At 39.0% G+C, this 12,033-nt stretch overlaps 1 protein-coding gene across 1 annotated transcript; it reads right to left on the reverse strand.

Annotated features, from left to right (window-relative positions):
• Positions 1–1,961: 1,961 nt before the first annotated feature.
• LOC127217780 (uncharacterized) lies at positions 1,962–3,155 on the reverse strand. The gene has a single exon (XM_051178775.1). The coding sequence runs from the start codon at positions 3,108–3,110 to the stop codon at positions 1,962–1,964; it is 1,149 nt and encodes a 382-aa protein (XP_051034732.1). The 5' UTR covers positions 3,111–3,155.
• Between the last annotated feature and the right edge of the window lie 8,878 nt (positions 3,156–12,033).

A 12,033-nucleotide genomic window follows, 5' to 3' on the forward strand; every position in this document is an offset into this window, starting at 1 on the left:
CTGTACTAATGAACTGAGAAGTAAGATGTTTCCACTTCTGCTATGGTGGCATGATGGTTATGAAAGCAACCAACCACATTTTGATTGGATTTGAGACCTGTTTCATATGAGGGATTTGATATCACATACTATTTAAGCCTTGTCAAATGCTCATTTCTAAGGAAGTCAAAGGCCCTAGTTACAGAACCTGTCACTGATGTCTTCATCAGTGGTCGTGTTATCAACCTAATTCTTGTTATTTATATTGTATTCATAGATTTGTCCTGCTTTCAACATCAGCCAGAGAAGACATTTTTTTTTTTTTTTTTTTTTTTTGCAGAAAGTAGTACTTAATGCATAGACATATAAACCTGTTAAAGTGAAAAGAAAAATTACTCTTAGTCTTAAGCTTCAGTTGGGTTACCTACAATAAGTTCCCATTACCCAAGGCTCAGGGAGTTTTGAGGTTTAAAAAAAAAAAAAAAAACCTTCAAAAATCTGACTGTGGGATAATTCCTGGAAATACTCTTTTCTGAACATGACATGACTGGTGAATATACCAACTCCTGTCACTTGTGTGGTCTACATAAGAATGGCATAAGATTAAGTCAGTCAGATTTTTCATATTTTTGAGGGGAGGGCTCCCAAGGACTCTCCTCTACTCAAGTAGCTGTTGGCAATTCATCGCTGCCAAAGTAGGAGAATCACTTTTGATTGGAGTCCTGACTGCTGAACATTTGGTCATATTCCAGCTGGTAGCTGCACAGCCGTGAACATATGAGTAGCACTAACAGACTCACTGGGCTAACAGTATTTTTTTAAGGCCGTGAACTCTAGAAGGAGGCAGACTAATAAATACCAGGTGACATTGGTGAGGGCTAGTCATGTGCATAAGATTTCTTAAAATTTTCAAAGTTTTATTGAAACTTTCAAAGACTGAATGAAAAGTTGTCAAGCAATGAAGAATTTCATTTTGGTGCATTAATGATAAAAGAAATATTCAATTTAACCCCTTGGCTTTGGGAACATTGCTGAGAAAATAGATCCTAGCCAATGTTTTTTAGAAAGCAGCTCAGAGTGTATAATTGAAATGTAATTATTTACTTATTTATGGCAGCATAATTTTTCTACCATTGTTCCATTTTGCTCTCTTTTCATGAACTATTGTTTTGTTCTCTCAAAACAGATTCTGCTGAGGAGCCCACTGAGCTAACTATAATGAGTAATTATAAATAAAGCCATTGGTTGTTATGATGATGTTTAAAAACTTATTTTAAGAAAATATTTTTGTGTTCCAAAGTAAAAATCAAAATTCCTGAACACCTTCAGACATGTTTGTGGGACCTAAGTTTTTCACTGAGCATTAGCAATCCAAATTTGTCATTTCTTAAAGACTTGAGTGCACATAACCTTACTGAAATAACAGGGAAGAATAAATTCATTGGTGTCAATGCAAACATTCCTGACTTCAGACAAGTGACAACCCCAACAACCCGTGGGGTTCAGGAGGGAAAACACTAGAACCAAAACTGGATCCTAAGGCCAGACTTCCTCACTGGCTTAGATGGGTAGGACAGAAGTGGTAATTGCTTCAGGGACCCTTGCCAGACTTGAAAAAAAAATCATGGAACAGTCAACAGTCAGTTAGTGCACACACAGGTCACTGCATTGTGCTCTCACAGACTCACCAGGCAGGGGGTTTCCCTTCCCTAGCCTGTTCCCTCAGCATCCAGGTGACTAAGACACATGGACTAAGGACTTAATCAAGATATTTGTAGGGTATTAAACATTTCACAGATATTAAATATACAACTCGAACACAAAATCTAAAATGAGCAAGTTCTTTCATCCAATGCTGATATTCAGATACAAACTTTAAGTATTAATTTATTTTTAAAGGACTCGTACAGTTGTGTAAATTTGTAAGAGCGTTGTACGTCTGGCAGGAAAAAAATTATACTTCCCAATCACTTTGAGTCCATCTACATACATTTGTGGAGTATTATAGAAGGACCAAACTCCTCATATTCTCTTTTGGTAATACATATCTGCCTGAAAGTGGGCAGTGAAGCCAGGATGGAGCCACCAATCCAAACTGAAATCTTTCCATCTTTGGAGGGAATGCTCTTTACCTTAAATGTTATAGGTGCTAGGGCCATGAGTTCCTTTTGCATCCTGTCATTAATGCCTGGGAACATGGTGGTGCCACCAGACAACACAATGTTGCCATACAGGCTCTTGTGGATGTCAACATCACACTTCAGGATGGAACTAATTGTGGTTTTGTGGATGCCACAACACTTGATACCCAGAAAATTGGGCTGGAAAAGTGCCTCTGGGCACTGGAACTGCTCCTTGCTCAGAGTGATGATTTGGCCATCAGGTAGCTTGTAACTCTTCTCTAAGCAGGAGTGTTCAGCAGTTGCCATTTCTTTTTCAAAATCCAATGCAACATAGCATAGCTTCTCCTTGATGTCACGGACTATCTCCCTGGAGGCAGTAGTATTGAAGGTATAGCCCCGCTCTAACAAAATTTTGATTAGGTAGTCGGTTAGGTCCCTGCCAGCCAGGTCCATACGCAAGATGGCATAGGGAAGGACTTGGCCTTCGTAGATGGGCACAGTATGTGTGACCCCATCACCAGACTCAACGGTCATGCCTGTTGTTCGGCCAGAGGCATATAGAGATAGTGTCGACTGAATGGCCACATACATGGCCGGGGCTTTGAATGTTTCAAACATTATTTGCATCGTATTCTCTCTGTTAATTATTGGGTTAAGTGGGGGCTCGGTTAGGAGCAGTGGGTGTTCCTCGGGAGCCACACGCAGTTCATTATAGAAGGTGTGGTGCCAGATCTTCTCCATGTCATCCCAGTTGGTGACGATGCCATGCTCAACAGGGTACTTCAGGGTCAGGATACCCCTCTTGCGTTGGGCCTCGTTGCCTATGTAAAAATCCTCATCATCGATGCCCAACATGATTCTCTGGTAGCGGGGCCGCCCTATGATGGAGGGGAATACGGCCCTGGGGGCACTCTCACCAGCAATGCCAGCTTTGCACGTTCCAGAGCCATTATCAATAACAAGGGCTGCTGCAGTTTCTTCTTCCATTGCCATTGCATTAGGGAACATAGGGCAGCCTAGAGATAGATGTTCAGCATAGAGCAGAGGGAAAGAGTAGGCAGGAGTAAAAAAAAAAAAAAAAAAAAAAATGAGGTGTAAACTGTTGATGAAATATTTACTTCTTATAAAAATACTAATTGGTATTTCAATATGTCAATAGTGCAACACTGTATACACATACCCACATACGAAAAGGGAACAGCTATTATTTTCCATGAGGGTGTCTTAGTGTTTAATGATTCCTAACTATTTTTATTTATTGGACAGAAATTTATTTCAGTCTTTCATCATAAAATTTTCTACTGTGCTGGTGGGCAATCATTTAAATCATTCTGATAGGAGCATACTTTATTTTACTCAATATTGATGTGTGCCTGTAAGGTTTGGGTATCACTTTTCAAGTAGGAAATAGTAGTTGTCGGCTAGAGGTTTTCTGTAGGAAATGCCATGTCCCAAACAGAAAGTCATAAGTTAAGGTCACTCTGAAGCACAAAGTGGGAAGAGCATGAAAGGCGGTGTAGTTAAGAGATGAAGAGAAATACCAAAAGGCGTAGCTATAGCTATCACTCTATTAAAACTATCATGGTTAGGATATCACTAGTTACTTAGAAATAGCAGAGGATAACACAGGAAGAGAATGGCTCAGCATGCAGTGTTGGAACGGACTCAGGTTATACAAGTTAATTTCTATGTGTTTGGACCTCCGTGTTTACACAACAGTTCATGTTCACAACTGCATTGCAAGGGGATCTTTCTCTGTGTGGTTGGTGCCTGAATTTGGCACAATGAGTAAGTTAGGGGAATGGTTTACAGGAAGGGAAGGTGTTTTCCATCTGAAGTAAGGGGTTTTTCTGAAAGACTGAACTTGTTAAATGGCCACAGCCAAGTATCCAATAGGGAATGTGAATAAAGGAATTAGAAGATGTACAAATCTGAAGTTGTGCAAAACTGCACTACCTTATTCCTTGAATAAGCAGGTCAGATGGGAATGACCCATGTGAACATTTTTGTGTTGTTTGTGTCACTTTGTCATTTTTCTGTTGCACATTTTCCTGTGTTGAAGCACTCATCTGGGTGCCCTGTGATGCCTTGTGGAGCCCAGAGCATATCACAACACAATACCATTAACTAGAGGTGTAGCTCACTGGCACAAAACATGCCTACTCTGTTGAGATTCTAGAAAAATCCCTAAACAAAATACCACCAACAATAAGAAAATTTCATATAACAAAACAAAAGGGTAAGCATTACAAAGAAATGAGAGCTTATGGTTGTATGGGTCTGTGACTTTGCATGCAGAGCTCACTGGAACTGCTCTAGAGGATAGAATGGGGTCTCTAATATGTTAACTGTGCAAGATAAGGACAAAAAGAAGACATGTTATTCATGTTATACTGTAGCATTTGTAGCTACAGATCTGTATCCATGACTGATCAAGGGCACTGAAATAACTGATGCATACAGTAAAACATGCACAGATGTATACAAATAAGCTGAATAGCCTCATGTATACAAATGGCATGCCAAAATATTCTGAGGCTCATTTATGAATCAGTTCATATACAATAAGATGAAGTTAAAAAGTGACTTTCTCCTATGTACTTAGATTTATCTCCAACACTACCTAAGGTTAATGTAGATTACATTTGGATACCTGAGAGTTGTGGGAGGGAGGAGTGATTGGTACAGTGTATCCCAATTTCCCTACTTCTGTTTACAAAACTCCCTACTGCAGGAAACATCTACTATTTGATTGCAATAAAAATGCAGTTAGACTTCTCTCAAGATTCTGAAAGATAAACTCATAATTCACCAAGTTCTTTTCCTACCATCTGCCTAAACAATCAACTACCCACCTTTTGCAAAATATCCATTGCACATGTTTCTTGACTTCATCCATTTCATCTTCCAGTTAAGTATTACTTTAATATCTGCTTTTATATAAACTCATCAGAAATAATTTAAGAAGCATATAGTATCCTATTGAACTAGTACTTTGGTGATGTATACTATTATACTTTCTATTTCTGCAGATATGATTGATTTCCTCAGGCTCAAAAATGTGCCTTCTATAGGCCCTAATACTTCTTGAACAACTGTGGTTTGAACATATCGAGAGTTCTTTGAAGATAAGCATCTATTCTTTCCTCATTCAAATGGGGTTGGTTACAAATGGTTAATGATCACAACCAATATCTTTTTAAAGGTAAAAAGGGAATTATGGTATAGATACGAATACTTTGTTTTGGAATGGATTTTCATTTATTGATACAATTTAAGGTCAATTTTGTGATGTGTATATTTCTCCTTTTGTTTAGGTATTGTTTTTATATTGCTCATTTAGAAATGTAATGTATAATGTAGTACATACAGATTATAGATAATTACCTATGATAGTCAAAGCTTAGAGTTAAGTTAGTTAGGTTTTCAAGATACACAGAGATGTATTTGAGATAGATAGGAATTCTTCAAACCTTTCAAAGACCTACAGAATATGGCATTTAAAATGGTTTAGGGTTTTTCTCGACAATGAGACATAATTGTTCCTGGCAACACCACCTTCGTCAAAAAGGAAGATGGACATTGAAGAAACTCATTATGGAGTTTGCTTTCAATATGGCAAGACTAGCCCTTTAGACAAGATACTGCTCTTGTCTGGACTGTTTGACTTTATGCTGTATAAAATGGACATGCAGGACCCACAGAAAGGTGGCTGGTGATTCAAGATGGACATTGCTACAGAGTTCCTGCTTCATGGAAGAGTCTGCCAGACAGTCTGCAGGACACAGAGAAAAGTGACTGACAAACTGCCAATACAGTCAGACAGTTTAAAGTTTCTTGCTTTGCTGAAGAGTCTGCCAGACACACTATGGCCTATGGGCTGAAGATGGAAGATTACAAAAGAACTTCGGGTGAACAGGCAGTGAGTTGTCTCTGTCATTTCTAGAGTTTATATATTATCCTTCTGTGGTCTTTGAAGGAGTTGAAGACAGATAGTTATGGTTATAGTTTTCATTAGTTAGGATTAAAGGTAAGTTACTTAGACTTTAGATACACAAAGATAGAATAGATGATGAAATATTTTCTTCAAATCTTGCTAAATGTTAATGGACTAAATATTGTTAACTGTGATTCTTATTTGATAACTGTTGTGTTATATATTTTGCTATGTTAAGGTTAAAACCCTTCTTTTTATTTAGACAGAAAAGAGGAGATGATGGGAGATGTTATTCTGTATAGGTTTCTCATACTGGTTAATAATAAAGCCCTGTTGGCCAATAGGAAAGGAAGATGGAAGGGACTAGGAGAAAAGGAGGAAAAGGAAGTAAGGAGGAGCCAAGATGGAGAGTCTGGAGAGAGCAATACGTGGCAGCCGGCTCCTGGTAAGAAGAGCACATGGAAATACATAGATTAACACAAATAGGTTAATAATCAAGACAGAGCTAGCCAATTAGAAACTAGCACCTGGCCAATAGCATTGTATCAAATGCAGAGTCTCTGTGCATTATTTGGGGCTGGCGGCATGGCGGCAGGACAAGACCAGGCGGCGGGCAGAAAAACCGTACTCCTTACAAGACAGGACTAGGGGTCAAGGAGGATTCTGGGAGAAGTAGGATAGAGGAGGGTCTCGATGTGATCCCAGGAGGAGAAGACAGGAGTCTGGCATTCTCAAAAAATGAGACCATATATAAATACATATATTAGTCATTATGGATTAATATTTAAAGACAGAGCTAGGCAATAAATCCTGGAGCCATTTGCCAACAGCTTTACAACCAAAAGTGTCTCTGTGTCTTATTTTGGACCTGACACAGATGTGGAACCCGGCAGGCAGGAAAGTGTTCATAATATTAAACTGATACAGCTTCATCAATAACTAGCTCAACTTTACCTATTACTCAAAGCTAGTAACTTGTGTCTTCTCTAATCACTAGTCTATTTGGTGTATGTTTTGGTGAACATTTCTTTAGCTGATTGAAACACTGTTCTACTTTCCAAAACTTACATAATGTATACTTTGCAAAAGGTATGACTTACACTTTCCTACACGCATCCCAATATTTATGTATGTAGCTTTGTTCATATTCAATAAAAGAGAACTTTCCATACCAGTTGCTTGGATGACAGTAGGGTCATTCACTTTCTGTAAAAAAAAAAAAAAAAAAAAAAAAAAAAAAAAAAAAAGCACTAGTAACACAATTTTTTAGATAAAAATCTTCCTAGATTATAGAAAAACATATTATATTCTTGTTTAAAAAATTACAGGAAGAAATATAGAAATTCACACTGCAACATAAAATATGATAAAAACATGCAACATTGTTCAAATGGAAAACATGCAAAATGTTACTACTAAATCAAGAAGGAGGAAGAACATTCAATTGAATTACATTAAAGAAATGAGTTTAATAATTCACAAAACTAATTTTTCAAATGTGTTTCAATTTTAACAGTAAGACAGGATAAATAGAGATGATGAATGCCACAAACAGGCAATGTGAATAATGGACAATTAGAAACATGGGCATGAAAACAGTCATCGATGTAACTTAGACCAATCAGGGAAGGCATACACACTGGACACATCACTACCTAACCACATAACCCTCAATCTCAGAAAAAAACACTGACCAGCAATTTCCATGCTAAATCCAATTCTGACTCAAGGGCAGCTTTCCTTGAATTTCTGCCATGGATGCGCTGGGTTTCTCTTTCAGAGCTACTGTTTCAATTTGCAGTCTGACCTATCCCTGAGCATTTGACCTTCACCTGGCTCCATAACTCAAAGTACTCAGTATAGCTTCCTTCACTTTGTGTGTCCAGGGAGATTACACACTTTTGGAATTGACAGTTTCTTGTATGGCTGCGAAGCATCAGGTCTTAGAACAAACATCCTTGAAGGAATGTAGATCAGTGGATCTGAAGATATAACTGGGCAGAACCTCTTACAGGAATGCAAAGAGATCCTTCTTTCTCCCCTATATAAATCTACACTCCAAATTCACCTAGGCTCTGGATCTCCACTAAAAATTCAACTAAGATCTATCACAGAAGGATGACAGGACTATATTCTAAGAGAGTTATGATTACAAAGACAAGAAATGTTTTCATTGCAACTTCTATGTTTTGAGTCATGAACTATATGAGGTAGTATAGATTGGCCATTACTTTCCATGTGGTAATGTCACCAAATCCAACAGTACAGACAAAGTGATTAAAGTGATCTTACTACGTTACAAAACAAGCCTTTGTCACCATCCAAAGGTGGATCGTTGTGGTGCTCAGTGTTAAGGAGGCACTCATCCTCTATTTCAGGATTCAATGTCCAGTCCGCTGTCAAGAAAAAAACCCACACTTTTAGGAAACAAAATAATCTAACAGATCCAACAATATTATTATGTGAGTTGTCACTACAAGGCAGCTTTGCAATTAACAGATTCAATCACCCATAAGAATTCACTGTCCAAAAACAACTTGCAAACTAAGAAACACAAACACCTTCCTAATACAGATAAGCTCCGTTGCCAGAAGGTGAATAGTTAAGACCATGAGGCTTTCCCTAGAAATTCCTGACTCCATGAATGTTTGACTTCTACATTTGAAGGAATTGCAAGGGCACATTTATTATGTGGCTTCCCTATTGTCTCTCAAAGGACACCAAGTCTTGAAGATTTCACCATCACTTCATCAGAACTTTGCCCAGGATGACATTTATTTTTCTGTCAGTGTCAATTTTCTGACATTTGAAGCTTCCTTGTCAAAATCCTGGCCTCAGGGCACAGGGGAGATGAGGAAGCTCTTCTGGGCTATATGACTTACCTCACCTCCATAACAGAGGTATTGTGATTGTTTTCAGTGGCGCTATCCCATCAGGTGATTCAATTTGGACTTCACAATGAACACAGGTCCTTTTAGGCTGTTTTTTTTTTTTTTTTTTGCCCTGAATTTTCCTTATTCCCAACTTTTTATACATTCAGACCCAGACACATGTATCCTATGACAAGTTTGGTGTTGCAAATTATGCAAATTTACCATACATTATATAGTGTTGACAAGATACTCATTAGTGGACTAAGTACCTTGTCTTTCTTTGTTGGATTGTGGAATCTCAGGCATACCAAACACAAAAGCATTTTCATGATTCCGTGAAGTCTATGAAAGGGACATTTAGAAGAGGTTTCAGTTAGGATGCTTTCTATTCTTGAAAACAGCTTGATTTGTCATTTGTAGAAAATAAGACTTGATAAAATTGGGAGTCTAAAGGGACACAAAGATTATCCTGGGGAATTCACATCTTTCAAGAGAGGTGAATCTGTATTATCTTCTAGCTCCCACTTATGATTAAGGAAACACCAGAAGGAAAGAATACAAAAACAGAGTTCAACTAGACATACCAAGATAATCATCACTGTTAATTCTCCTAAGGATGTGGTAACATTATCTACTAATGAGCTTTGGCATATTAATCAAACAATTGCCTATTCAACTCTTGTTGAAACAATAACATTGACAAAAAATGTATGAGAGAGGAGACCCAAATTACTAGATGCATAAAATGAGGTTAACACACCAGGCCACAGGACTCCAGATGACACTAGGGGTTAACAGCACTGGACCTCAACAGAGAGCCTACCTATGAGATCAAGAGCCCATCAACAACCAGGTCAATGTGTGATAGATGGCCAGGAATCTAATATATAGGGCAAACAATCTTTGAAATGCTGGATTCACCGGGCACATGAAATTTGACTGTTGGGATCCCTGTCATGAGCTACATAGAGGCTACAACTCACACCGAAGCCATTTTACAGGAGAAAATTAGTCACAAACAACAAAGTGTAATCAAAACGATAGGAGGAGATTCTAGGACAGCTACAAAGGACACACACACACACACACACACACACACACACACACACACACAGATCAGGAATATATGAGAAAGGAGACACAAATCCCAGGTGCATAAAACGAGGTTACAGTCAAAACGATAGGACACAAATCAAAACGATAGGAAGAGATTCTAGGACAGCTACCAAGGACCAAGACGAGAAATGTTTTCTTTGCGAAATCCAGCTTCTGAGCCGGGAATGGATGAGGTAGCTTAGAAATGGGCATTACATTTCAGGTGGTGATATCATCGAAGACAACAGGAGTAGGTGATTAAGGTCAGCTTTCTACCTTACAAATCTGTTCATTCGCTCTCTCATCACAACAGGAACGTGATTCGTCGGGGTGCTTGGTGGTTAGCAACCATCGGTCCTCCATCATGCTTGTCAATGGCACGTCCCCTGTGGAAGAAGGATGTACAACGAATTTAGAAAAAGAAACACTCTAATGGAACCTAACAATAATTTCACATTCCTTGTCTCTAGAATTCATCTTCGCAATTGACGGTTTCCACCCTCATAAGAAATCGCTGCCCATTGCAATCCTCAGAACAACTAGCAAACATGGAAATACCTATCTATACAGGCTGTGTTGCAAGAAGGTGGATGGTCAAGACCATGGAGGCTTTCCCTAGAAATTCCTCACTCTGTGAAAGTTCCCATTCACCCTTTAGAGAACCTTCAAAGGCACAGTTGTTACCTGCCTGCCCTATCGTCTCTCAAAGGACATCTAGTCTTCAACACATCACTAATCACTTCATCAAAACTTTGCTCAGGATGCCATATAGTTTTCTGTCCCTGTGAATTGTCTGACATTTGAAGTCTTGCTGTTTTTCTCCTTGTCAACATCCTGGCCTCGGGGCACATGGAGGACTAGCAAGCACTTCTGAACTCTATGAATAACCACACCTCCTTAACTGGTATTGTGATTGTTTCTGAGGTACTATCCAAGGAGATGATTCAATTTGGAGCTCCCCCATGAACACGGGTCCCTTTATCCTGGTTGTTTTGTTTTGTGTTTTCTAAGTCCCACATTTTTGCTCCTTCAGCCCCATACACATGTATTCTGTAAGCAGACATTTTGATGGTTTTTGTTTTTGCTACAAGATATCCTATTTTACCATCCAGAAAACTTTGCAGACAAGAGACTTTGAATAGACTACGAACCTTCCTCTGGTTTTCCATCTTCGGCCGATGCCACTGGCCTTTCCTTATTAGCTGGTGTCAGCACATCCAGCCCGCCATCCTCGGCCTGCCTCATATCTGGCAGGGGAATCTGTGGACGGGTCATTCAGAACAGGTTTAGTCAGGCTGCTTTCCTTTTCTGAAAACACAGCTCAAATTGTTGTTGTCAGAATGTATGACCTGACTAATTATGGAAGGGAGTCTAAAGGGAGACCTAGGTTATGCAGGGCAAATCTCGCCATTCCTGCCTTCGGCATCTCTACATTTTCTAGCACCCACTTATGGGGATGCAGACAACACAAGGGACACATACACAAACAGATTTCCACCTGACTGACCCAGGTATTTATCTCTCTTGCTCCTCCTCACGAGGTTGTTGGGTTTCTACTAATGGGCTTTGAGCATATTAACCAAACAAATTCTTGCTCAGACTTGTCCTGGAATCAAAGTCCTAAAGAGATTGTACAAGGATGTGTTATCATATAGGCGTTTCTGAATGCCAGTCATACTGGAAGTTGGGCATCTTGTCAGCCTTCCTCGCAGATTGTCACCTAGGGTGTCAGGAGAATGAGACAGAAGCTGATTCTTGACACTGGCTGAAGGCAGACTGATATAAACTAAGCAAGTTGAATGAATTGCCTTCAGACACAACAAAATTATCGCGAATGCAATGAGAAACAAAACACAACAAAACAACCCAAAAGGCAGACAAAGAAAAAAAATGGACATGTAAGGGAAGTGACTTTTCTATTTGTATTTGAAACATGTCCAGCATGAAACCCAGCAGATAGAGAATAAATGCATGCCATAACTCGGCAGCAAATTCATGTTTGTCTTTGACCTCGAGAATGGCAACA

Source organism: Phodopus roborovskii, unplaced genomic scaffold (assembly GCF_943737965.1).
Source record: "Phodopus roborovskii unplaced genomic scaffold, PHOROB, whole genome shotgun sequence".
Classification (NCBI taxonomy): domain Eukaryota; kingdom Metazoa; phylum Chordata; class Mammalia; order Rodentia; family Cricetidae; genus Phodopus; species Phodopus roborovskii.